Source organism: Eupeodes corollae, chromosome 1, assembly GCF_945859685.1.
Source record: "Eupeodes corollae chromosome 1, idEupCoro1.1, whole genome shotgun sequence".
Lineage (NCBI taxonomy): Eukaryota > Metazoa > Arthropoda > Insecta > Diptera > Syrphidae > Eupeodes > Eupeodes corollae.
Window position 1 is genome coordinate 240,085,660 of NC_079147.1, and position 26,906 is coordinate 240,112,565.

Here is a 26,906-nt window from a genome sequence, read left to right on the forward strand (position 1 = left end):
CTCTTTCTTTTCGTAAGGAACTCCTATTGTTTCCGTTGAGGTCAAAATAAGGCCTGATGATTTATGTAATATCACAATGGGCCACCAACTGGCCTAACTGTGTCCTATTCCATCCCGGACAGCCACTTCAACCTAACCTAAACAATTCCTTAAAAATTCGATACATACTCTTCTTCTGATTCTAAAATATTTCTTGCTCAAAACTTCGGCTTTGTAATCATTCTTCCAGCCCATCCTGTGGTTAGCTTTAAAACACCTCTTTTTAAGGTTTAGCTTTTAAGTTACAAAAGTATCGTCTCCTTACCCAGAATTTCGATGTTAAACTAAATCGTATTCACATTTATCATGTTCAGTCGACAAGTTTCTGCAGCTATACCTGTGAAAACTATTTAATATATCTCTAAGGAAACCCAACCGCAAAGCTTATATTTTATGATTGATAATAAGTTCTTTCTGTTTCCAACACTGGTAATAAAAATTTAAAAAAATGTATCTCCTCATAATTGACGACCTTTGCCAAAAGAATCAACAAACAAATCCATAGTAGGCGGAATAAAATAAATTTCAAAATACCTACTCTAGAAAAAATATATTCTATTTAAAACCGATCAATAAATAGCAACAACTTAAATTTCAACAAGCAACAAGCACACAAAACATATAGAACCTTTCCCAACTGTAGATGTTTTCAGTGCTGAAACCTGTTTTTTAAAAAACAAAACATTCTCTACTACCTTTTCTCACTAAAAGACAAAGCCCATACAATAACAAAAAACGATCGTCAATTAGTCTCACCTGTAATTTTCTATAACTCTATCTGAATGCAACCATTTCGTGCCGAGGCCGATGTGAGTCGTTCCTAAGGAATGTGAAACCACTGGCCACTAACCGAACCGAATACATAGTACATACCTGCACTTATATACCATCATCCTATATGCAGCAGCAGTTTACCATTCTTCAATTCGAGTGTGTCGCAAAGTGTCAGATGCAAGATTTTATTTTTAATCCTCCAAGTGGAATTTCTCAAAAAATAATTCAAAATTTATGTTTTTCCAATTACTCAATCAATCCGCTATCGAATCAAGTGATTATTTGTGTAAAATAACCGAGTTATCTATGAAAAAATGATCGAATTCCATTGGACCTGTGTTCGTTAAAGTAGTTTGTAGTTTTTCTTTTTGACCAGCATTATCAATAAAACCCACACATCAGCATTGGCACCACAATAACAAGAAAAAAGTCCAACAAAATTTTCACTGCAGATCACATTCCAATGTAACAATTTCCTCGTGCTACCTTCGAGCTATATTATAAGTCTTTGAAAATAAAAGCAAATAATCCTCGCGTTCATTCCTCGGAACAAAACAAAAGAGTTCAACAAGCTACGAACTCGATTTTGTAATATCAAATGAAAATATAAGATAGAAGAAGAATGGCTCACCGAAGAACTCTTGCTGCTGTTGCGGAATCCATTATACTCGTCGTACTCGTACTTATGAATCATGTGGGATTATCTTACATTTAAGACTCCCATCATCTTCTCCTCTGTTAGAACAATAATAAAAAAGAAACTGAAACTGAAAAAGAAGAGAGAGATACTCTGAGACTGATTTTGATTTAATTTAAATTAAAGAAAAAATTATATAAAATTGACGACGACATGTCTGAATTTCTACCACTTTGTGATGTCCTCTTCAATGTGATATCGTTGGCTGGGTACTTCTGTGACGTTGTCTTCGATGTGGTACTTGGATATGCCCTCCTGGAGCGTGGTCGCGTCGGCTACTTCACCATAGTGATATCACTGGTCTTGCTGTCGCTGATTGTGTCTCAAATTGTGTCGTTTCGATGGTATTGGAACAACCAGAAGCGTAAGAGAGCCGAATCAGCAGCAGTAGCAGCAGCACAGGCGAATGAGAATGGGGAATTGGCAGTGCCCGAGAAGAAAGATGCCTTTGGAGAGTGTGGAGATACGAGGGCAATGCGTCTGAAGACCTATTCCATCATTGCGGTGCACGCCATTCAATGTGGAGTGCTGTGGCGTTATGCAAAACTCTTCGTTCCGGTGAACTTGAGACGCGTCAAGCATGAAGTTCGCGACTTGTGTATGCTTCGTTTAGTCCATGGTTTCTGTGAAGCTGCCCCCATGCTGCTCCTGCAACTGTACCTGCTCATAACAATCCAAAGTGATAGCAAGTTTCTTTCCGAAGGATCTGAAGTGAAACTGAAGACGTTAAGTGGAAAGACCTACTCGCCCGGCCTAACAATCACCCAACAGTCTAGCTTGGCCCAACAACAGACCGAAAAGACATTCAAGGACCTGAATGTTGTGTCGGCCTCTTTGTCGCTCTTTAGCGTGTGTTGGGCCCTCGCTAGCTTCAGCAAGAATGTTCGCCTGCAAAAAGTTCATCGCTTGGTCCTCACATGGCTGGGAGTTATCTTTCAGTTCATTTGGCGTTTGGGAACTGTAACTTCCCGAATAGCATCGCTCACGGTCTACGCCTCGGTGTATAAATACTGGGTGTTCCTGGTGATCATATTGCATTGGTTCTCAATGCTCCTGTGGCTGATCTCACCGAAGAACGTCTTCCACGGTGAACGGATATCCAAAGTCCGCAAAACCCTACTCTCAGCATTGATAGCATTCGTTTATATCTTCGCGTATATCAATCTTCAAGAAGTCAATCATAGGCAGAAAATGTTCACCTTCTACATTGTGATGTTCCTCGAGAATGCTCTGTTGGTTTCGCTCTGGTTGGCCGGAATCTGGGAGAGAAGAACCGAGCAGTGGCATGTGACACCAATGCTCATTTTGGGAACCTTCATAATAGGGATTCTTTTCATGCTTTTATATTATAGGTAATTTTTATTTTTATTGATTTTTGTATCGATGAACATAACACAGTTCTCGTTTTACTATTGACTCAGATTCTTCCATGTTCGTCGCTTGAACTGGGAATCGGGAGGTCGTTATCCGTGCAACGAAAATGAATTCAAAAGAAATAACAACCACCGAAAGGGCACAGGAAAAGTAGACGGTGCGAATGGGCAGCCTGCCATTGCTGGAGTCTTCAATTGTCGGTTCACAAATCCAGTTGGAAAGTAAGTGACTCTCTTAAGTGCCTTAAGTCCGATATGGAAGCATTTTAAATCGTGTCCTCATGTTTTTTTTAGCGCTGCAACAAAAAGAAAGAAAAAGAAACCAACGACATTTATTCCACCACCGAATCTAAGGTACACTCCGCAACTAGGTTCGGTAAGCTCGATTATCACAAACGGCACAATGGCAATGCCATTCTGGCGAAGACCCCTCTCCCGATCTCAAGCCGGATCGAGTGAAAACGAAGGGAGCAGTGCTGGTTCTCGTGTAAATATCCATCAAAAACTTCAGGAGAAGAAACAGAAACAATTAGCCGAATTAAAGATCATCGAGGAGGAGATCAAACAAGGCAAGCTTGGAGGTCCAACGACGAATACCTTGAGTTCTGGTGATGATGGACGCACATCCTTACCTCGACAACCGATTCCGAGGACCAAAAAACACACAAACTTACTCGATGCCATGGAATGGTGCTCTGCCAATCCGGGATTATTGGAAAAAAGCTTCAGTGATTTCGATGAGATGAATAACCTGAATAAATACTGTGCCGATGAGTTGTATTCATCGTTTGGTCTTAGTGGCATAAATATTCCAGCACTGGAACAACAAAGTCCAATGCCAAAACCAGTAACTTCATCGATTCCCTCCTCATCGCAACTCTCAGCCGCGGAGAGTAATTCCCTCACACGACACGCAGTCCATGCCAGGACTAAAATTCCCCACAGTGTACCTCTAAATCCGATACTCTTTGAAAACTATTGTAGCAATCAACACGGAAGCCCGAACGGCAATTTCGAACATTTGAATAGACAGAATATTTTCCATGAAATCAATCATCCCAGACAGATTTCTGGAACGTACAGCAGTAACACGGCTGAGAATCCGAAAGGAGGTTTAGATGGAGGACTTCCCTTCCCGTACAATGTTTTGCCACCGCCAAGATCGAAACTGGACAGTCGGTCAACACCTCCAACACCCTCAATAACAATCACTCAACAACAACAACAACAGAAGCAGCAGCAACAACAACAACAGCACCAATCACCCCCGAAAGTGTCTGCTGCTGATTTTCTATCCAAATTCTCACAGCGCCAATATCAGAGGGCAAAGACACCAGAAGTTCTCCTAGCACCGCACTATCTCGATAATTCAAGGGTCTACTATGATTGGGTTGGAAGAGAACATCCATATAGGTAAAAAAAACAACACTCGTACAATATTTGAAAAAGGGAATCATTTTTTAATAAAAACAAATTGTCGTCATAAAAGGTCACACCATAATCCAGATCGGGTAAGCAGTGGAGACGAAAATCTGGATGTTTCCGCAGCAGACGATAGTGTCCTTGGTCTGAATGAACCAATCGGACATAGAGCTTCATCCGACATAGACAGTCAGGTAGGGTTTTAGAAATTTGATGGTTTGAAAGAAACGAAATTAAAGAGATCATCTTTTCAAATCTAATCACAGGTATCACTTCCTCGCTCATATACTCTCCCGAGAGAATTCAAATACTATCGCAGAAATAAGCCGAGAAAAATCATAAAAACTGAGACTTTCATAACAAGCACCAATAGCAGTGACGGTAAGAATTTATCAAAAACATTTCGGAATCTGAATAACAAAATCAATCGTGACGTTCTAGGTGACGTTGATAGTGGCGATGAAAATGAATCCGAAGGCAACTCCCATTCGGATGACTCACAATGCAAAGCAATTCCTCCGCCAAATTCCAGGATAGCTTCGAATAATTTCCACAATCACAATGGCCATAATCGTAGTCAAAATCGAATACTAACTGCCAACTGTACCACTACCAGTTCCGCTGCTTTACCCATTCAACATCACCAATTGCCGCCTCAACCTATGGCCAAGAAGGCGCATCTTCAAATCGGAAGTAGCAATAGCAATACGGCATCACCATTAAATGAAGGCGGTCCATCAATAGCTGTAAATAATTTAGATTTAATTAGCGGTGTAAGTGATGTTGGGCATTTTAGTCAGTTTTCGAATCGACCTCGAGTTAGGACTTATGCTTTATCGAAGAGCACAGCAACTCATCTGCCATATTGCAGGCATGAAACGAAACTCTAAAGAAATTACCTATGTCATTCGAAATTCCCAAATTACACTGGCCGACTAAATTTTGTTTTACGGTTTTTTTAAGGCTAAGTTGAAAGTTAAAACACATCTCCCTTGACAATAAAATAAATGATGATTTTCCAAAGTACACATCTTTACCTTCTAGATTCAGTTTATCATCATTTTAGTATCTTACTTAGTTTTGGTAGTTTCCTATTATTTGCCAAATGACATATGGGTCTTTATTTGACTGTATCTGATGTTTTGAAAGTCTTTATTTGACTCTATCTTAATTTTAAAAAACCTTGAACGTAATTTCTTTAATTTTTAAATATTTCGTGTTTGACATAATTTTGAGTGCTGATTCCGGTCAAACTCAGAAATACCCGTTTCAACATAATTGTTTTCAATATTTATCAAAAACTTGATATTTTAACCTTAAGACTACGAATTCGTAATACAGTTATGGGTTTCTATGTAAAAACCATCTTTCCATAAATGCTTCAGAGCAAGTAAAGGCTTTTTTTTTTTGAAAAATAAATAAGATATTGAAAATGTTTGGACGCAGTATCGAAGTAAATGATTGTAGATTTGGGAAATCATTTCGTATTCTATTGAAAAAAAAAAACTATTTTATGAATTCCATCATCAACGGTTCGCCATCCAGTTGCTCAACCTGATCAACGCCATCTCTCCAGCGTAAGCATGGTCTGCCAAGCTGTCGACTACTATAAAATGTACAACAAACGACTTACCGAGCTGATTGCTCTTTACTCCTATGAGCTAGGTGTCTAGGCCACAGGAATCCTCCGAGGTTTTTTGTCACAATATAAGCTTCGAGGTAGATTACATACAGGTCTTGATTGTAGCGTCACCAGAATGTCCAACAATTCCCCGCAAGACTTCTCTCTCTCAAACGCACTTTAGGTCGGCTGCTAATATTGACCCAAGGTATTTGATGGATTGCACTACTTCAAATTCATTCTCCTCTACCTTGATACTTTGAGCAATTGTTCTTCTGGAAGTCGACGTCACCATAGATTTTGTTTTTTTCCTTCACTAATGTGCAGCCCCAGATTTTGTGTCGACCAATCGATCTGAATGAAGAATCATTGTTATTATTGGAAATATATTTTCCGTCGGCTTTTTTGCCGAATGTGTTCATGGCTTTGTATAATTCTATCCTGGCGATGCTATCGTTAGGTTAGGTTAGGTTAAAGTGGCTGCAGATTCAGAATTCAAACTCTTAGGCCAAAATAAAAGCCCCATTGTGATAACACATGAATCTACAGAACTACTTCCTACTAGTCTAACCATTTTGAGCTTTTTATAAAGCGAAGAAGATATTTGATATCCTTTTTAGCAAGTTCACTGGGATCATCAAAAGAGTAGTCTCCCAGATGAAGTTTGCGTCTTAGTGAAAGAGCAGGGCAAGTGCAGAGAGAGTGAGAGATTATTTCCTTCTCTTCCTCTTCCATACAGCTCCTGCAGAAGTCATTTGAAGCTACACCAAGTCGTATTACGTGTCTGCCTATAAGATAGAGTCTCGTAAGAACATCTATTAGGGAGCTTATATGAATTCTGCTTTGAGATAACAAGTATTTAGAGCGCTTTAGGTCAAGTGAAGGCCATATGAGTTTTGTGGCTGCGCATGTTGGTAAATTGTGCCACCTAGAGTTTGCTATCGCAAAAGCTGTTTTTTTTAGCAGAAGTTTACATGTAGCTATCGGTACACCTATCTTCTCCCTTTCAGATGAAATAGGTATGACGGTTCCATTTTTAGCGAGTTCATCGGCTCTACAGTTTCCTGTGATGTCTCTGTGGCCCGGCACATCGTAGGAGGCCTTAAAGTCTGTAACCAGATGGTAAGCTGGAATATTAAATTCTAGACATTTCCCAACGCCTACCTAAGGGTAAAAATCTAATCGGTTGTTGGTTTGCCTGGGATGAAGCCACACTTATGTTGTCCGACGATAGTATGAGTGTATCTTACAAATTTACATAGTCTCAAAAAGCCTAATACAACCAGAAATATAAAACGTTGTATCTCAAACACCTTACGAAAAAGTATATTTTGATTTCCACGTACATTACCTTGTTGACCAGTGTTATTATTTGACTATTATTCAGCTCGAGAAGAAGTCTTGATTTGTTTTGATTTTTTAGGAGCTTCAATTTGATCTTGAAGGATCCATTGCTAGTTGTTGGCAACATTGTTTCCATATTAAGGATTAAGTTCCTCTCAAATGGTGAATAATTTCAAGACTCACTCTTTTGTGATTAACAAATTCGGGATATTTTGTTTGACATAACGTATATTTTCAAATTTCCTCTCCTGTCTGTTCCTTTCTTAAGTTTTTAAGATGCATACTTCTGTTACATAATATTTATATAAAATACTTGTTATTCTTTTGTTCATTATTATTATTATTTTTTTTGTTTTGCATACTCTGTAAATCATCTAGATTAGAAAAAAGTATTTATAATTTTTCTTTTTATAATGTGAAGAAATAATGTAACAAAATGTACTTTAAAACATTGCATGTTTGTATATACTTATATATATATATATATATATATAATTTTCCATTGATTATATTAATAACAATAATAATAAAAGTAATATTAAAAATGTCCCTCAGTATTTTCTTTTGTTTTTGTTCTTTTTGTTTATGGCTTTTCTCTCTTTCGTCATCATCATCATAATCTCGATATCGTCGTCGTCGTTATGTGGAAATTAATTCCTTTGTTTGCACTTCTTTTATTATTGCTTAAAGATCATCATCACCGATACCCTCGAATGCTTCATTATGCACTGATTCGCGACCATTGCGGAAGAACACCGTTGTAGACATTTTATTTTTGATCTTTCTACGCATTGATAGGAAATTTGATTGCGATTGAATTGGCATATCAATGTCGTTATTCTGTAAACAATTTCATTTTATTTTTATAAAAATACTAAGGAAATTCTTAAGATTTGTCTTCAAAATGCTTACCAAGCTAGAGAGCGTGTCCGAAGAGCTAGAATCACAAATTTGATTTGTGGAGCTGCCATCTCTTCGAATATAGCACATTGGTTGGTACGGCACACTGTCGGTCTGCAGAAAAATATATTTGTTGTATAAGTATTGTATTAATTCGTTACAAGAAAAAGTATAAACTTACTTTATATATATATTGATTTCCATCTTTTTGATTTATTAATTCGTCTACCATGCCTTGAAGGCAAACAGATATAAGCATTGCTTGGTCACTAGCAATTGTAATCCATTTTAGGCAATTTTTGGACATAAGATACTCGAAAGATAATTCAAGACTTTGCGCTGAGTTATCTAACGATGAAGTGTTTTCTTCTTCGTTCTATTATCAAAATATATACAAATTATGTTAATTAAACTTTAATTTTAAGAAGGTGGGTTTAAGAAATATTTACATTATGAATAGTTGTTACTCGCCAACAACGCATTCGAGTAACACGAAATTTGGTTTCATGGATTTTTTGTCCTAAATGAGATCGAATACTTAGTTCTCGATTACCAACTGTTATAACTGCTATATTATTGGGTTCAGGATAATCAACTATAGCACTGGAAAACTGCACACATCCGTATGAGGGAAGATTTCTTGCTATCTCAATATACTGAAAATTATTTTGTTAAAAAACGAATATTGTTACAATGATTTGTTGTAAAATTGTGTTCTGTTTTTTATTTACTTCTTTTTTATTTCCACGTTCTTGGAGATTTCGGAGTTCTTTTTTGACATCAGGTCCAACAATAATCCAGTCTCTTTCGATATCACTTATGGTTTGTATAAAAAGTAAATTTAAAGCAATTTTATCTTGCATCAGTTGTATATCATAGCATGGATCCCAGTAGCTGAAAGTGGTAAAAAAAAGGTTAAAATGTTTTTAATTAAAACTTGCACCCAATTAAATTTAGTTTGTAAAAATTTTAAAAATTGTTAGTTTAAATTTTGAGACTTTCTTGTCTTTTAATTTTTCCAACATCTAGGTGATTATTTTATATGCGTTCTATTCTTCTCATGATATAATATTGTTATTAATGGGTTATCCATTTTACGGTTTCAAAACTATAGGGCTGGAATTCGACATTGTTTTTTTTATTTTAAATGTCAACTGTTTTTACTTGCGACATATAGGAACTATATGGCAAGTATTGCATTCGTAAAAAATTTCGAACTCGAGATTTGAATGAAACATGATATTACGACGGTAGAGAAGTCTAAAAAAGTGGGTCCCGCGATTCCGTCCGGTCTGTTTTGTGTGTCTGTCCACGCTCCTACAGCCTAAACCATTAGGTCGATTGAGTTCAAACTTGGAAGTTAATGCTTTGAGCAGATTCGCGTTAAGCATTTTTTAAATTTGTTTTGTAAGATCAAAACTTACTTGGACCCCATACAATTTTTTTGGTAAAAAAACGAAAATTCGAATTTTCTCAAAAACAAACCAATATATTTTTTTAAATTTTCCTTTTGGATTTAAAAAAAAAATATTGATTTTTTTTTAAATTCGATATCTCAAAAATGGGTCAACATTTTTTTACGAAATTCAAATGTAGAGCGTCTATTTACGATGACTAAACAGCTGCATACCAAAAATATTTTGAAAAAAATTTTGAATCTTAAAATACTTTTTTTTTTGTATTATTTTAACTGTGCATGAGCCCGAAAGAACGCATTATTTTGAAAAAATTGTAATTACATTCCTATCTTTTATACAAATTAATGAATTTGGTACATAATTATGTATTCTTATAACAATAATTATTGTAAATACCAACGATGGCCGTCCGTGTAGCGCCACTGTATCGGATAACGAATATGATATATTTAATCAAGAATCTATTTTAAATTGTCTATCAATAGGTATTATCTTGGTACCTTTGTATATATGATTTTAAAATATTATTCTTTTCAAATAAGGTTGTTTCACACATATTTTACTTGCTAAGAATAAATACTTAGTACAAGTTTAAGAAACGGGACAGAAAGAGTATATGTATTTTCTATAAGAATCACTTTTTCAACACACACACAGGTATACACATTATACCTGTATAGGTGTTACGCACAACCTCTACAACTATTGCTTACGTGTCACTCCATAACTAAAATCCAAAACGCACAATAGCCTGACTGTAAACAACACAAGAATAGCAATTTCTTGTACTTGTTTGTATGCTTGTTTCGTTTAAAATTTAACGAAACAAATAAAGTGAACGTAATAACTCCATGTAGGAAAGAAGGAATGTGATTGGATGGTAGTAAGTACCTTCTACCTACTAATAACATTTCTTCATTATCATCATAAACATGGGTGAGCACGCCAATGAACTATTCTTTATTCGTTTTAGACACCTACCAAACTACAGAACCAATAGGCGATCGCTTTACAATTTTAACATACATGTTCTTCCTCTTTCTTACTTACTTACTTACTTTAGGTGTACTACAGTCCTGTGTGAACTAAGGCCTCAACCAACAAACTTCTTCATCCCCACGACGTTCACATATTACGGCAGAGAATATTTTATAGGCGATGTTAAGTAGACTTATTCCTCTATAGTTGGTGCAGTTTAGAGGGTCTCCTTTTTTCAGGATCGGGCAAACAATACTGAGGTTCCATTTATCGGGCATGTTTTCCTCCGACCTATCTTACAGACAAGTTGGTGCATGCTCCAAACCAACTTATCTTCAGCTTCTTTTAAGAGCTCGGCATTCAAGCCATCAGCTCCAGCGACTTTATTAGGCTTTAGCTTAGATAAGGCAATCTTTACTTCGTCTAAGTCGGGGGCCGGGATTGTTAGCTTTCGTCGTCTATGTTGAATGGATCATCCTGCCTGACAGCGGAATTCAGTTCGTCGTCGCCGTTATACAGTCTGCAGAAGTGGTCCTTATATATCTGCTGCTTCTAAACCTCTCAACACTTCCTTCTGGGAAGTTCCTCTCGCCTCTTCTGCTCATAGAGCTCAGGAGCAGCTCTCGTCCTTTTATTTACCTGCCGACATTCCTCATCAAACCAGGGCTTCCTTGTTGGTGGCTGCTTGAAACCCAGCACATCAGAGGCGGCTTTTCTGATTGCAAATTGGCAATGTTGCCACTGGTTTTCGATACATTGTGTTGGCGGCCGAGAACTTCGAGATAGGATACTTGTGACTCGGTGGGAGCAGGATTTGGCGATCTCTTGCGATTGTAGCCGTTTGACGTTGTACCTTTTCCCAGCACCTCCCTGTTTTGCCTTGGGTCTGGAAACCCGAAGTACGTTTCGCACGGCAGCAAAATCTATGAGACTGAATCACTTGTTTTTTCCGATTATTTCACCAAGGATGTCTTCCCTTCCTAGCTTGGCATTAATATCGGACAATTGTAATATCGTAGCTAGGACACTGCTCATATGTTTTGTATAAGAGAAGAACATATCTTTGGTGTTGTCATCTTTCTCTTCTCTTGAGAAACATACTCTGGACTGTTTTTCGTATAATGTTGTTGACTCCATACACTGAATCAAAAGTAAATGGGTAGACACCTTTATGTGAAAATACTACAGAATGGTATGTTGTCTTATGAATCAGAGGAATGTTGTTTAAGTGCTTCTTTTAACAGGACAATGACCCGAATCATGCCAGCAAATTAGATAAGAAATGGTTTCTGGATAATAATGAAGACGTCATGGAATGGCCTACAAAGTCGCCTGACTGAAATTCAATCAAGAACCCATGGGCCGACGGAAAAACTGAAGTTTAAAAGTGTAAGCCCATACATAAAAATGAACTCTGGTCTACTGTTGAGTGCGGCAATTCTTGATAAAAGACGACAACGACTTTAAGACTGAATGCCAAGGCGCAATACAGCTGTGATTACAAAATGGAAAATGCCACTAAATAATGATTTTCACCAATTTTTAAAAAAAATTAAAATGTAATTCCCAAAATTACCAAAAAAGATGCAGTTTTCATTTTGGACGAAGGTTGCTACTTATATTTCTATAAGCCTAATAATGAAACAACAAAAAACTACGATAAAAATTGGTTTCATTGTTTTTCAACATATTCTCCATGAAGAGCAATACACTTTTGCATCCATTTGAACCAATTTTCGTAGCACTTTTGCCACTCCGATTGAGGTACCTCCAAAACATAGTTTTTGAATGAATTAACGGCTTCTTCGGGGGTCGAAAAACGTTTTCCGCGCATTTAATTAATGTGCGGGAATAAAAAGAAGTATTTGGGTGCCAAATTAGGACTGTACGGCGGATGATCCATTAATTCGCTGTTTTGGCTTGTCAAAAATTTCTTTGTTTGAGGCAATTTGTTAGAGCTTGCATTGTCATGATGAAGAATGATTCGCCTTTTCTTTTGCTTTTTTCCGATGACTTCTGGCAAACAAATGGTCGTATACCGTTTAGAATTGACCGACTTGCGTTGCTCTAACGCTACAGTCGCCACGTGTCCGTCCGGTAAAGAAAAAGGCAACCATTTGCTTCGATATGTTTCTTCCGCGAACAACTTTTGTTGGATTTGGCTCATCTTGGAAGACCCAAAAAGACGATTGCTATTTTGTTTGTTTGTCAACAACACAAATCGCACTCAAATGAAACATGTTCTGTAGAAGGTCATGGTTAAAAATGTCAAACTTTTCGTTGAAAATGTCAGCTGGCGCCTGGCAACACTTACTGCTACCTAGGCTAGACATATAAGTATCCCAACCCAATGTAGAACAAAAAATCTCATTGAAGTTGCTAACGTAATTGGTTCGATAAATATTTGATATCATCCAGTTTCCATCTTTTCTACTCTACAGGTTTCTTTCAGTCAACACCAGAGGCACTATCTTTCAAAAGTTTGTCCAATTATTGGCATATGCTGGTGACACTGACATAATCGGATTAGGTGGCGCACAAAAGTGGACAATGACCTCACCCAACTTGGAGTTCGCAACTGTAGACATTTAGCTAAGGATCAAGCTAGATGCAGAAGTTTGTTGGGTAAGGCCCCAATTCACAGAGGACTGAAGCGCCACTTTAAGTAAGTAATTTTTGAATGTTATTCATGGAAGTCTTTTGAACTCAAAGAGCATATCGGTTTCGAATTTTCCTTTGTTTTTTTTGAATTGTTTATTAATTTACTTATCAACAAACGCCCACATACCGTTGCACAGTTTTAGTTGGTTTAAGTTTCGAAGAATTATTACGAAGGAGCCGATCTTTAAGCGTAAATTCTGGAGTGCAGTAAGCTTGGCGCAACCAAGGAGTTTAAAATTTCAATTGGACACTTGTTTGCTTCATCTTAATCAATAGATTTCAATGAATTCATTGTTCCAGTGATCTCATTTTGAATTATATATTTAAGGTTATCTACATTTTTATTCTTAGCCGCTAAAATTATTCGCTCACTCAACCATTCATTTCTATTTATGCAAATAGTAATGATGTTTGAGAATACTTTATTGATAAGTTTTTCTTTAGTTTTTCTTTGAGGATAGATTTTGTTTATTAAAGTGCACAAATCAATATTTCTCGATAAGAAGATTTCTTTGACTATTAATGGTGCAAGGTCTACAGAGTTCTAGGACAAGTTTTGAGTGCAATAGCAGTACTTATAGTTATTGTATTATTTAAAAGTATTGTAGAACAGACACTTTCTGTTTTAAGTTCTTGTGTTCTGATATTCTTGTTGAAAAGTGGGTCATACATATTTTGATTGAAACAAAAAACACTTCCCTTCAAAAAGTGTGAATCTTGTTTGCAATTGATTTTACCGCATCCATTTGTTTTATCACCTCCTTCTTCTCTTTGCATGAAGCATAAATAGAAAGAGGGTGACTAAGTTTTCAAAAATGAGTTCATGTATTTATGCATGTTTCTTGATTTTTAGACGCTACAATATTTATTTGCAAACACAATCTCAATGAAAAAATAACACGTACAAATAAAAATAATATTAATATCATATAGTAGTCGGTCAATTTTAAGACTTCCTAACTAAAGTGTATTTTTGGATTTTTTTCACATAGGAGTTTAATAAATCTGGAGGAAAATTCTGAACTTTTTGTGAATACATATTTTATTTGTATTAAGAGATTGTTTTTTTAAACACAAAGAATAATATTCACTCCAAAAAGGGGAGTTGAGTTGTGCATTGTTAACTTTTTTCTTATTGTTTTGCACACGTTTAGGTTTTCTTGATTACAAACTTTGCTCTCCCTCCGGCCATATAAGTATCCCAACCCAATGTAGAACAAAAAATCTCATTGAAGTTGCTAACGTAATTGGTTCGATAAATATTTGATATCATCCAGTTTCCATCTTTTCTACTCTACAGGTTTCTTTCAGTCAACACCAGAGGCACTATCTTTCAAAAGTTTGTCCAATTATTGGCATATGCTGGTGACACTGACATAATCGGATTAGGTGGCGCACAAAAGTGGACAATGACCTCACCCAACTTGGAGTTCGCAACTGTAGACATTTAGCTAAGGATCAAGCTAGATGCAGAAGTTTGTTGGGTAAGGCCCCAATTCACAGAGGACTGAAGCGCCACTTTAAGTAAGTAATTTTTGAATGTTATTCATGGAAGTCTTTTGAACTCAAAGAGCATATCGGTTTCGAATTTTCCTTTGTTTTTTTGAATTGTTTATTAATTTACTTATCAACAAACGCCCACATACCGTTGCACAGTTTTAGTTGGTTTAAGTTTCGAAGAATTATTACGAAGGAGCCGATCTTTAAGCGTAAATTCTGGAGTGCAGTAAGCTTGGCGCAACCAAGGAGTTTAAAATTTCAATTGGACACTTGTTTGCTTCATCTTAATCAATAGATTTCAATGAATTCATTGTTCCAGTGATCTCATTTTGAATTATATATTTAAGGTTATCTACATTTTTATTCTTAGCCGCTAAAATTATTCGCTCACTCAACCATTCATTTCTATTTATGCAAATAGTAATGATGTTTGAGAATACTTTATTGATAAGTTTTTCTTTAGTTTTTCTTTGAGGATAGATTTTGTTTATTAAAGTGCACAAATCAATATTTCTCGATAAGAAGATTTCTTTGACTATTAATGGTGCAAGGTCTACAGAGTTCTAGGACAAGTTTTGAGTGCAATAGCAGTACTTATAGTTATTGTATTATTTAAAAGTATTGTAGAACAGACACTTTCTGTTTTAAGTTCTTGTGTTCTGATATTCTTGTTGAAAAGTGGGTCATACATATTTTGATTGAAACAAAAAACACTTCCCTTCAAAAAGTGTGAATCTTGTTTGCAATTGATTTTACCGCATCCATTTGTTTTATCACCTCCTTCTTCTCTTTGCATGAAGCATAAATAGAAAGAGGGTGACTAAGTTTTCAAAAATGAGTTCATGTATTTATGCATGTTTCTTGATTTTTAGACGCTACAATATTTATTTGCAAACACAATCTCAATGAAAAAATAACACGTACAAATAAAAATAATATTAATATCATATAGTAGTCGGTCAATTTTAAGACTTCCTAACTAAAGTGTATTTTTGGATTTTTTTCACATAGGAGTTTAATAAATCTGGAGGAAAATTCTGAACTTTTTGTGAATACATATTTTATTTGTATTAAGAGATTGTTTTTTTAAACACAAAGAATAATATTCACTCCAAAAAGGGGAGTTGAGTTGTGCATTGTTAACTTTTTTCTTATTGTTTTGCACACGTTTAGGTTTTCTTGATTACAAACTTTGCTCTCCCTCCGGCCAGTAAAATTGATTTTTTAAATATGATTTGAGTAAACAAGAAAAGTTAAACATTCAATTTGAATAAATAAAAGAGGGGTCTCAAATTTATGACTCTTTTTATGTAAAAATGTCTGTGTTTTGGATGCATTCTTAAAAATATAAAAAGAGCGTTTGAAAGTCAGAACGTGCTGGTTGTCGCTTTATTTAATTCAGAATTAAAACTAATTCAGAATAATGCTTTGAAATTCGGACATCGATTTTGAATGTCGCATTCCACATTCGTGTAGATGGAATAAAAAAAGAATCTCTGTTCTTGACAGTACCTCCGAAATTGAACTCAAGGGTAAACTGATGGTCATTCATAAAAGAAGGGGTATTACGGGGGAATTGCTTGAGGGAAGGAATGCAACTGGCTATGTCACTAGAGCATTGTTTACAATACAATACAGATACAAAAGTTTCAGTAAGACAGCGGTCACCTATCATTTTAAAAGCTCTCTTTCCAATTCTATTCAAACGATTCAAGGACGTTATTTTGGGACACCAGCCCAGTTATGAGGATTATATTCGAGTCTTGGACTAATAAAAGCCTTGTTAATTATAGCCAGATCAGGAGGGGTTAACATTTTGGGACAATAGACAGCATTGAGTATTTAAAGCATTAAATTCCACACGATTTTTGATTCCCCATTATGAAGGGTTATTTTTTAGCTATTATTTTTTGGCAACACTGGTTTAAACAGCTGACGCACGTTTCGTGTTTTGTTTCACTGTCAGACATCTTCAGTTTGGTTTATAATGTAACCATAAATCGGCTTATAAACAAACAACGCTTGCAAATTATTGAATTTTTTTTTATCAAAATTGGTGCTCCTGTTAAGAAAGTTCATAGCGCGCTTCTTTCATTTTAAGGGCATTTTAATCGAAACACTGAACCGCCTATTCTGGCTATTGTCACTAAATTGCGTACCAAATTTACATTGTTGGATATTAAACCACCAATACGCTTACGTAGAGTGCGATGATGACCATCAATTATTGATTCGTAGCGTAGCAATTGGGCCTCTGTTCCTCAACAACGTGGAAAATTTTATGGAAGGATTTAAGTGTGATGCCTTTCAAAATACAGCTGGTGCAGGAATTGAAACCGAACGACTTACTGCAATGTAACATTTTTAGTAAATGGGCTCTTGGAAAGTTAGCCGAAGATTAACGTTCTTACCGAAAAATTGTGTTCATCGTCGAAGCCCATTTTTGGCTCAATGGGTACGTAAATAAGCAGAATTATCGATATTGGAGTAAATATCAACCAGAAGCATGGGTAGAGCTGCCAATGCATCCACAAAAAGTCATAGTTTGGTGCTGTTTACGGGATGGTGGCTTCTTTAAAGATAATGCGAATCGTAACGTTACTGTGAATGGTGAGCGCTACCGTGAGAGCTTGACTTGCATGACATGTGGTTTTAACAAGACGCTGCTACATGCCACACAGCACGCGCAGCAATGGACTTATTGAAGGGCGAGTTCGGTGAACATTTTAAATTCACGTTCGGCACTGGTCAATTGGCCGCTTAGATCGTGCGATTTAACACCTTAAGACTATTTTGTGTGGGGCTATGTTAAAGCTCATGTCTATTCAGACAAGCCAGCTTCAATTGACCCATTGGAAGACAACATTGAAGCATTTATTCGTGAGATACCGGCCAAAATGTTTGGAAAGAGTATGCTAAAATTGGACTAAGCGAATGGACCATTTGAGGCGCAGTCAAATGCACTACCGATTCAAATAAAAATTTCATGCATTTTTCTAAATTGTATGTGTTTATTTTCAACTTTCCTAAAGCTTTTAAAAATCACGCTTTACAATGCTGTCCAGATCAGAATTCAATGAGCTTATCGTACGCTGCTGTTGATAGTTCACATTCAAAGGACAAGGATGGGAATCTCAAAATATGAAAAGCTGCGGGCCCTGTCACCAGCGAAACAATTTAGTGGGTTAGAAGTTTCAGACAAAAGATCATTTATAAAAATTAGGAAGAATGTCAAAGACAAAACCGAGCCCTGGGGCACACCAGCGTTTCTTTTGTGAATATATTCTTGAATTTAACGGTAATTTCTAACCCTAAAAAGAAGAGATGCATCACTACCAAACTCTATCAAATGCCTTTGAAGTATCAATTGCAATAATCCCACTTTTTCCAAAGATGTGTTCCAGTTTGCTGCGACAACCCATCAAATAACCGGTAGACTATAAGCTCTCGTTCTTTAAGATATTTCTTAAGCTATTACACAGCGTATAGACAAATGCTGTTCTTCATCCACTCGAAAATAGATGTATAAAGTAAGACAGAAGGAAGCTTTCGCATAGGTTTCTCCAGCGTTAAAGAACACCTTTTAAGAACTTTTCAGGCCAACGGATTTGTGGATTTTAGCCTGGTAGCGTCATTATTCCAAATTTCCTTTAAAACTGCGTTTTCCAGCCCAATACCAATCATTTTGAATTTAATCATTCATGCTTGAATTTAATGATTTAGACATCAACGAAATGTGGCGGTATTTTGTTAAAATAATGAAAAAAATATCTTTAGGTCCGTGTCCATTTGAGATTACTTCTGCTAGTTAACCCTATGGAGCAACTCTCGGGAGATTGTCCATTTGGGAGCAAAATTTTGCTATCGCGAGCTCTCTGCTAGAATATTGAGAGTTCCTTGCTGAGGGTACTCTCATAATCGTGTCCACTAGATAGATTTCTTTTGCTAGCATATTATCAGTTGGCCATGTATTTTTACAAGCAAAGTTTTGCAGCTGCTTTAATTGTCGGGTCAAACCGTGGGTAGATCGTCGTAACCAATTCGGTGCGGTCTGCTCTTTTAAGAGAGCTTCAAATTGCAGATCCTCAACAGTTTCGAAAATTTTGCCGTTTGTCAGTTAGTGAAATTGAATTTTTGATACAAAACGTTGGACCCATTATATTTAGAAAAGATACCCAACTAAGGGAAGCGTATACTGGTAACACTTAAACTTTTAGCATCCGGTAAGCATATGAATTGCAAATCATTTTCGAAGGAAAAACTAAAAGTGTATGATCTGTGCAGGTGATTCATACTGCAGCCTTCAGTACCTTTTTCGGATTCCAGTATCTTTTTATTTCGTCTTCAGAACAAGAGAACTGTTTCGAAAATTCGTTTTTCTTTATTTTTATCGCAAAATGATTTATCCGTAGTTCTCCACAATAATTCAACTGACGCATATTTTTCAATAAGTTGATTGGTGTCCTCCAATGTCCACTGCTTTGCTATGTTTACTCTCGACAGCTACTCGAAAAATCGAACTGTGTAGGTATTCCGCAGGCTTATCTTAGATAGTGGTAAACACATGTGTCCACTTGCGAGTGACTTTCAAAAAGATCGAATGTCGAGAGTAATTAGTCAACTCTCCGCGACCTACTCTCCAGACTATGTCTACTTGTGATATCGCTCTCGAAAGCAGCTTGAGAGCGACACGCACCACGTTTACTCTCAAATAGACACCCACCTTTAGAATCGGTTCCTGTCGATCACCAACATAATCAAGTATCCAAAATATATCGTAGGTTGTTGTCATGTTTTGTCTCCTGTCTCTCGTTTTCCAGTTGATTGTGTTGCAAGAAAACTCAAGCCAAAATATTATGATTTTTCATATGGTTTAGCAAAGCATCCGGATCCTTTATCATATCAGTCGCTTCGGCCACATTTAAGTTTATTATTATTTTCTACTCTATTGAGTGTCTACCCACACGACATAATAAGCTTAAGTCCCTTGACGTACCCTATTCTATTGTTAATAATAATTGACATTAATGAAATTCTACAAAAACATTTCTAGTTGCGTGATTACTATCAACCTACACAATTTTGTAATAAAACTAAAAACACACAGAAAGAAGAAATGTAGGTACCTTTTTCTTATAACAATTTGGCAATCCTCAGCTATCCGCTGTGATATGTAAGGTGATTCAAAGTCCATCAATTTCCTAATTAGAATAACGCCCCCGTCGTTATCTTTCCGCATCAAAAACAGCGAAAAGTAATTTATATAGCTACATGGCAAGTCTATATTTTGGCACGCCTTCGAAAGCACCTTCAGTGAGTAATCGTTTGTATAGCAATTCACAGATATCCGAAATCCATTCATCAAATGCACATCGATAGTTGTTTCTCGTGTATCAATGGACGAAGATTCTTGCTGGGCGCTCAAAAGGAACGTTCGCAATAGCTCTGATTTGGATATGACCGGGTCCTGCCCGACAATCTGTACATAATGCTCGAGAGCTATTCTTCGTGCTTCGATTTGGTTATTTGTCAAAGGAAGCAGTTTCTTTGGGGGGAATGAGGGGAGAGTGGCATTTGGAGTGCTGGACGTTGCTAATGACCGCTTAAGTTGCTCGTGAAGGCTGTGAAGCTGTTTGAATCGCAAACAGCAATGGAAGCTGCCATTTATGTGAATATTAAAACCCTGTTAATAAAAGGTTTAAAAATGATGAAATATATATAAAGTGGGATGTGGATTGACTTAGACTTACCGTGTAGGTGGAACCAGTTGTATCGTTGAAGAATTCCTGTGTGTCCGGAATTGAGAAGTGCATATTTTTGGTTTTATTTAAAGTTATCAGTTAATTGGTGAATCTACTATCAATTTACATAGATTTCTCTTGCAGTTACTGTTGTGGTTGCGGCGGCAAAAGAGAAGAAAAACAAATTAAGCTGGAATTTTCACAATTTCCTTTTTTGGTTGTTGTTGGTGGTGGGGTGCAAGTGCAAGTGCAAGAATCCACAAAAGAAATGCTTACAACGCTCCCTTGAATGATTGAAAATGAAAACAGAAACAAAAACAGAGACCGACCATCAGTAATCATAAGTCATCATTTTCAATTGAAACGTACAAGTACCTACTTTTGATTTGATCTTTTTGTTCAAGCCATGGAGTAGACAGTAGTTGTTGTAGAGTAGAAAATACACTTCTTGATGCTGGGGGCTGGCGCTGCTGGTCTGGTCTCTGGTATTATCTGGTCTGGTCACTGGAGATGGAGACGTTTTTCGTTTTCTTCTGTCTTGTCTTGTCTTCTTTTTGATTTCGCTTAATTTTTTACGATTCACTTTCGGTGTAGACACAAACACTTGATTTTTCTTCTTAATGATTTGTTGGTTTCTTTTCTTTTTGTTTAATAAATTGACACGATTACTTATCAGCTATGAGTTGATTTAATGAATTGAAATTGGAATTGTGTTTATTGATTGGCATTAGACATCGACGATTCGGATTCGCGATTGATTGATTTGTAATTCGTTTTTCTATTTTATTTTTTAAACTAAACAAAAAAGGTATTTTTTAATCAGACCACAGAGAGCGATAGTCGGTAGAGAGAAAGGGAAAGAGAGAACAGAGAAGAAAATTGCAAAATCGTATTGAACGCATTCATTTTTATGACAGATTGGAAGAGTACTGTTCGATTTTGTTGAGATAGATTAATGCAGGGTGTTATATTTTTTGGATAGAAATTGTTGGTTTGTCAAATATTGAAGATTAGGGATACAAATCTCTCAAAAAGAGTAAAATTGCCAAAAAAGTATGGAACGCTCTTTTGGTAAAAATTGTCTGCTAAACAATCAATGTGATGGCTGAAACACAAATATGCTTCAGTGTTTGGCTTCGCCTAACGTTTACTAGTTCATGCAAAGGGAAATCAATGCATTCTATCACAATTAAGCTTTGACCTCACGTTTCGTTTGACAATCGTAAAGAAAAGAACTTTATGTTACGTAATGTGACTTTGCCTGACAGCTCAACAGCTGTGAAAAAAGTCAACAATCAAAATACATTTGATTTTGTAGGGATTCCCATTGGTTATAGGCTGTGTAAACTACTTCGGCGATAAATTTAATTTGTTCGATTTCAAAATTCATATTTTTTACTGTACGAAAAATCAAAACAAACTTTTGGAGAAAAAATAACAGCTGCTAATGACAGAAGTGGCGTTTTAGAAATGTCATATTGGAAATGTCATTCAAAGCAAATTCGAAGCAGGTGCATCGTAATGCAGACGAAGCTGAAGCGTGTTTGTGTTTCAGCGATGAAGCAAACCTAACGGACGACGCTAATATCAGTCAATTTACGTGCACTAATATGACACTTGACATACCAACAATTTCTACTGAAAGAAATTTCTTGGGCAGTATTTGTCAGGAGGGGAAATAATTTTATTTTCTCATGAGCGCTCTGTTTTGAAACATTTTAAAGCGTGGAAAAGCATTTGAGTAACAATTGTTGACAATTGGCAATTATAGTAAAAAATGGGAAGAGATAAAACAACGTTATTCCGGACTGTGTACTTAACAAAATATATATTTTTTGCAAAAAAAAAACTCTCTAGTTATTTAAGTTCCATTGAAAATTGTATAATTTGATTTGATATCATCGAATGAAGAATGCATTTTGGAAAGCCATAGCAACGAGTGGTTTTTTAGAGGTATAAAAATTCAAGTTTGCAACATTATTTTAACTGGTGGCCATTTTGTCAGCTGTAAAATGATTTATTTTTAGTTTGATTTTCTTTTTTCGATCTATTTTCTTTTTTGTCGAACTTTGACAGCTGACGACCAAACCTGTGCATCAGCAGTGACTTACCTTATGTTATCTTATATATAAAAAATAAATAAATAAATGAAAAAAGGGTCAGTTAACTTAAGTAAACTTTATTTCAACGTTTGAAGTTAAATAAAGTCTTGCAAGTCTGTTAAAAGCCTGACTGACCTAAAGCGTGGTTGTATTTTAGCCATAATAGACTGATGCCTAAACAACTCTTCCAAATTGTGCAAATTTATGTTGAAAGTTATGGTTCTTTTTTATCACAAGTGAATTTTGTTCGGTGATTTAGCTCACTTTTGGTTCAATGGACACAAGTCAATATAATAATATATATATAAATCGCCGTTTTTAGATTGATCATAATCTTTAAGTGTAAGTTGGTACACGGTTATATCCGCAAAAAATGCCTGTTCGGTATGTTTTATGGGTTGGTGCAATAAATTGATTCGTACTTCTTTTCAAACTATGATGACAATCGAAGTCGTGTACTTATAGCCATGATTATTGACTTTTTCGTTCGTCAATTAAACAACAAAAATGATGTATGCATGAGCTGTGCCACTTGACTACCTTCTGTGAGAATATGTAAAGTCGCTAGTCTTTACAGAGAAGCCCAAAATAATTTACCACTTGAAGGAGAAAATTCGCTAACATACGTTCACACAAAAAAATCATTCAAAATTAGACCAACGGATTAGACTACGTCCTCATACTAGATGGATGTTTTAGTCCTGGGCCTAATGGTGTGTCTTCCTCTATTTTTAAAAGCTCATTTATAACTTCCACTTAAGTAAAAAGCTTCCAAGAATAATGAACTATCGGCTATGAACTAAGCATCTAAAGTGTTTTTCATTATAGTTCAATTATTTGTTTTAACCAGCATGGTTTCGTTAAAAAACGTTCTACTGTTATCAATTTATTTAATATAACGTTACTTTGTTTGTATGTTTTTGAGAAACGTAAACAAGTAGATTGTATTTCGTCTTAAAATTGATTTCGTTATAGTTAGAAAATAGACAATATAATGTTATATTTCGTAATTAATGTTCTAGTATATTTATGTGGAAGCCTGGTCAGGACCCAGATCCTTTGTATTTGTATTTTATAATTTCAAAAATCGGTTACAAGGTAGGACATAAGTCTTATAAAGTGTTGCAAGCCTTTACATTTATTTCAGAATTTGAATACAAATTATATACCTAAGACTTCTATTTCCGAATTTATACATTTGCCAAATAGTTGAAAAGTAAAAATTTAAATCTACTTATGCTTCTTATTATTCTCATAGCGATGGGCAAAGAGTTTCAAAGGCGTACAATATGAATAAAAAATTGACGCTCAGTATTTAGAAAATCGTATCGGGGTAATATTAAAGCAAAGAACCTTGTTGAATGAGGGAAATTCAGCTTACTGTATAGATAATCATTTTTTTTTGTTTGGATGCTTTCATGCAGGTACAACCAGAAATCCGTGCCGCAAAAAAGGATATGTGATCATAACGACGTAGATTATAAATATAGCGGGCACTATTGTTATAATCAATATTCAATTTTCGGCTAGTCACACAGTCTAGTTTACAAAAGATTTCACACAGCACAGTTGGTAGTATAAGGGCCTTAGCAAGTAGCAGTTTAGTTTTGGTCGGGATGAAATTTCGAGTGACTTGAAGAAGGCGGAGACTTCCATAGACTTTACCAATGGCACTATTAAGGTGGTCATCCCAAGCGAGAGTGCGATTGAATACTACTCCTAGGTTTCTAGCAGTGCTTACATATTCAATGGTTTCGTCGTCAAGTTTCAACAGGTTTAAACCCAATAAGTCAAATTTTTTGCGATAGAAGGGGAGGGATATTGATTTGACAGGGTTAAGGCTAAGATCGTTTTTTGACCACTGTGAAATGCGGAGCAGATCCAAGTTTATTAAAGCTACGGCATAATTTTTAGCCCAAAAAAGTCTAATTATCAGGAGCTGCACATCCTCAGCATAACGATGAATTAAACAATGTAAAGCAACTTGTGGTAACTCATTTATGTAAAGTGAGAAGAGGATTAGTCCAAGGATAGATCCCTGTGGCTTTCCGCTCAAAACATTGAGAAATGTGGACGAGGATCCATTACCACCACGCATTGTTGCCTTCCACTGAGATACGAAAGAACAAGCTTACAGGACTCTAAAGAAAACCCAAAGCTAATTCGCATATTTCTACAAAGAATTGAGTGGTTAACAGTATCAAAAGCCTTTGAATAATCTAACAGTGTTAGCAATGTAAAATGATCACTGTCCATTGCCATTCTTATTTCATCAATTACAAAAAGTAAGGTGGATTTGCAGCTGCGCTTATGTCGAAAACCAGACTGACAGGTACTTAACAGATAAGATATTTTTGGATCTGCCCCAGAATAGTTTTTTCAAACACCCTGAAAAGAAACGGAAGAATGGCAATCGGCCTAAATTCTGTAGCAGTACCTGTTTGCTTTTTGGTATGGGAATAACTTTAGCCTTTTTCCATTCTAAAGGAAACTTGGAAGTTCTCAATATGCTGTTAAATATGTAGGTCATATAGCGCAGTATATATGAAAGCAGTAGTCTCAAGAAATTAGGGTCCATTTGGTCCAGGCCAGTAACATTAGATTTTATCGATATTATTGCCTCTACCATGTCTTCCTCTTGTATTCTTATAAAACTCAGAGAGCTGTTTGTAGCAGGTGGTTCCCCCTCAGTAAGAGAATGAACGGGTGAAGCAACGTTTAAGGGCATGGACGTACATTTTTTGTTGAGTGCATCACAATAGACGTCACCAACCGGATTTTTAGATTGTTTGCCAATACCCTTTCCAAACTCTACCAATCACTTCTTCCTACCTCATCCTACCCTACCCTTCCATATTTGAAAAGGCAAATGGATTTAATTGCGTTGATATTTAGTCACGATTTTCATGATCCTTATGTTCTCAAGCTACTTTTTATTTCATTGGTGAGGCCAATAATAGAGTATGCCTATGAAGTTTTGGAAAACCATAGAATATATTTACAATTTTGTGTTTTGAAGTAGTAACAATAAATGCAAAAATATTATCGCCATTGGTTTTTATTTGTTTTAACTTCAGTTTTAGTCGATCAAGCATACGACTCCAAAAACTACTCAATACAATTATTAGTATTTCTAACTATGTTCCTAATAATTGAAATTCGATAAATTTTACTTTCTTGTAATTTCACCAAATAAAAATTTTAAAAATTTCAAATTTAAAACAATATTTTAAACAGGGGTGGAATCGGCTAAGGTGATTGTTGATAAATGACAATCAAAATGATCGAATTTGATCTACGTAAGGTGATAGTCAAATTGATACCTAAAAAGCTATCACAAAAAAAAGTGATAGTCGTTTCCAAACAAATTTGTTTATTCCGAATAGAGCTACCAGACGCTTACACAAACGACTGGAAAATGTTCTTAGTTCACTTTGTTTCTTTTAAAAAACACATTCCTGTGACCTACAAAGCTTACGACATTCGAAAAAAGCAAGAAAAGTAAGAATTTTATTCAAAATCAACCAATTTGAAACTTTTATTTAGATATTTTATAAGAATCAGTTTAAAATTTCACCAAGGCAACAACGAATTTTGACAATTTGAATCTGAAATTGTTCAATCGAATTGAATTGAGTTGAATCATCTTACACAGACGGAATGAAAATGATAGTCAATTTGACTATCAAAAAATTGATAGTCAACAATCACCTTAGCCGATTCCACCCCAGTTTAGATTGAAATTAGATATTAAGTAGTTTTTAAGCATTTATTCTTATACATTGTTTGCATTCAACCAATTTAAATACATACAAAAATAACAGGTGAAAACGATCACACACATCTTTTTTTCCAAATAATTTAAAATGATTTGATAACGACCTGATAAATCTTTTACTTCTCAAAACAATTTAACTTAAAATTCTGAATATTTTAGCAAAATCTTTCCTCAGAAAGAAATCCTCAAACGGTCTGTTGCGCCACCCAATTTATTTATTTTTTAGGGCTAAACCTGTGATTTAACTATAAATATAAAAATTGCTGTGTTTAAGTTGTTATTATCACAGACAAAATTTTGATTTTTGTTTGTGCATTGAAAACCTGAAAAAGTAAATTATATCAAATACATTTTACGTAAACTTCCAATCAATTGAAGAAGATATGGATATCTTAGGGGAGTCTGAGTTATTTGGTGATCTGCACATTATAATCCACCAAGAAAAAGAAAAATATATAAAACACGGTCCAATCCATTTGAATTAAGCGACAAGGATTTCAACTAATGATATCGATCGAATAAAGAAAAAGTCACATTTATTTTATTTTATTTAACTCT

At 35.7% G+C, this 26,906-nt stretch overlaps 2 protein-coding genes across 2 annotated transcripts; one reads left to right on the forward strand and one right to left on the reverse strand.

Moving 5' to 3' along the window:
* The first annotated feature begins 932 nt into the window (after positions 1-932).
* Positions 933-5,712, forward strand: LOC129938658 (uncharacterized). The gene is made up of 6 exons (XM_056046331.1): positions 933-2,862; positions 2,932-3,105; positions 3,178-4,296; positions 4,373-4,499; positions 4,572-4,686; positions 4,747-5,712. Exons 1-6 carry the CDS (start codon positions 1,664-1,666, stop codon positions 5,193-5,195), a joined length of 3,183 nt encoding a protein of 1,060 aa, XP_055902306.1. The 5' UTR covers positions 933-1,663; the 3' UTR covers positions 5,196-5,712.
* Positions 5,713-6,023: 311 nt separating this feature from the next.
* Positions 6,024-21,312, reverse strand: LOC129938659 (sorting nexin-17). The gene is made up of 8 exons (XM_056046332.1): positions 20,838-21,312; positions 20,478-20,752; positions 19,854-20,410; positions 8,902-9,064; positions 8,620-8,826; positions 8,352-8,546; positions 8,183-8,284; positions 6,024-8,110 (listed from the first exon to the last, which is right to left on the reverse strand). The coding sequence occupies exons 2-8, from the start codon at positions 20,538-20,540 to the stop codon at positions 7,955-7,957; spliced, it is 1,443 nt and encodes a 480-aa protein (XP_055902307.1). The 5' UTR covers positions 20,541-20,752; positions 20,838-21,312; the 3' UTR covers positions 6,024-7,954.
* Positions 21,313-26,906: the final 5,594 nt, after the last annotated feature.

What these genes read in the sequence shown, in the direction of transcription:
- LOC129938658 (XM_056046331.1), top strand. Translation starts at nt 1,664, where the DNA reads ATGTCTGAATTTCTACCACTTTGTGATGTCCTCTTCAATGTGATATCG. An exon ending in CATCCGACATAGACAGTCAG is followed by an intron (nt 4,500 to 4,571) that starts GTAGGGTTTTAG and finishes ATCTAATCACAG; the next exon opens with GTATCACTTCCTCGCTCATA. An exon ending in AAGCACCAATAGCAGTGACG is followed by an intron (nt 4,687 to 4,746) that starts GTAAGAATTTAT and finishes GTGACGTTCTAG; the next exon opens with GTGACGTTGATAGTGGCGAT.
- LOC129938659 (XM_056046332.1), bottom strand. Translation starts at nt 20,540, where the DNA reads ATGCACTTCTCAATTCCGGACACACAGGAATTCTTCAACGATACAACT. An exon ending in CAAATTGTTATAAGAAAAAG is followed by an intron (nt 9,065 to 19,853) that starts GTACCTACATTT and finishes TACCACTTTCAG; the next exon opens with CTACTGGGATCCATGCTATG. An exon ending in AACGTGGAAATAAAAAAGAA is followed by an intron (nt 8,827 to 8,901) that starts GTAAATAAAAAA and finishes AATAATTTTCAG; the next exon opens with TATATTGAGATAGCAAGAAA.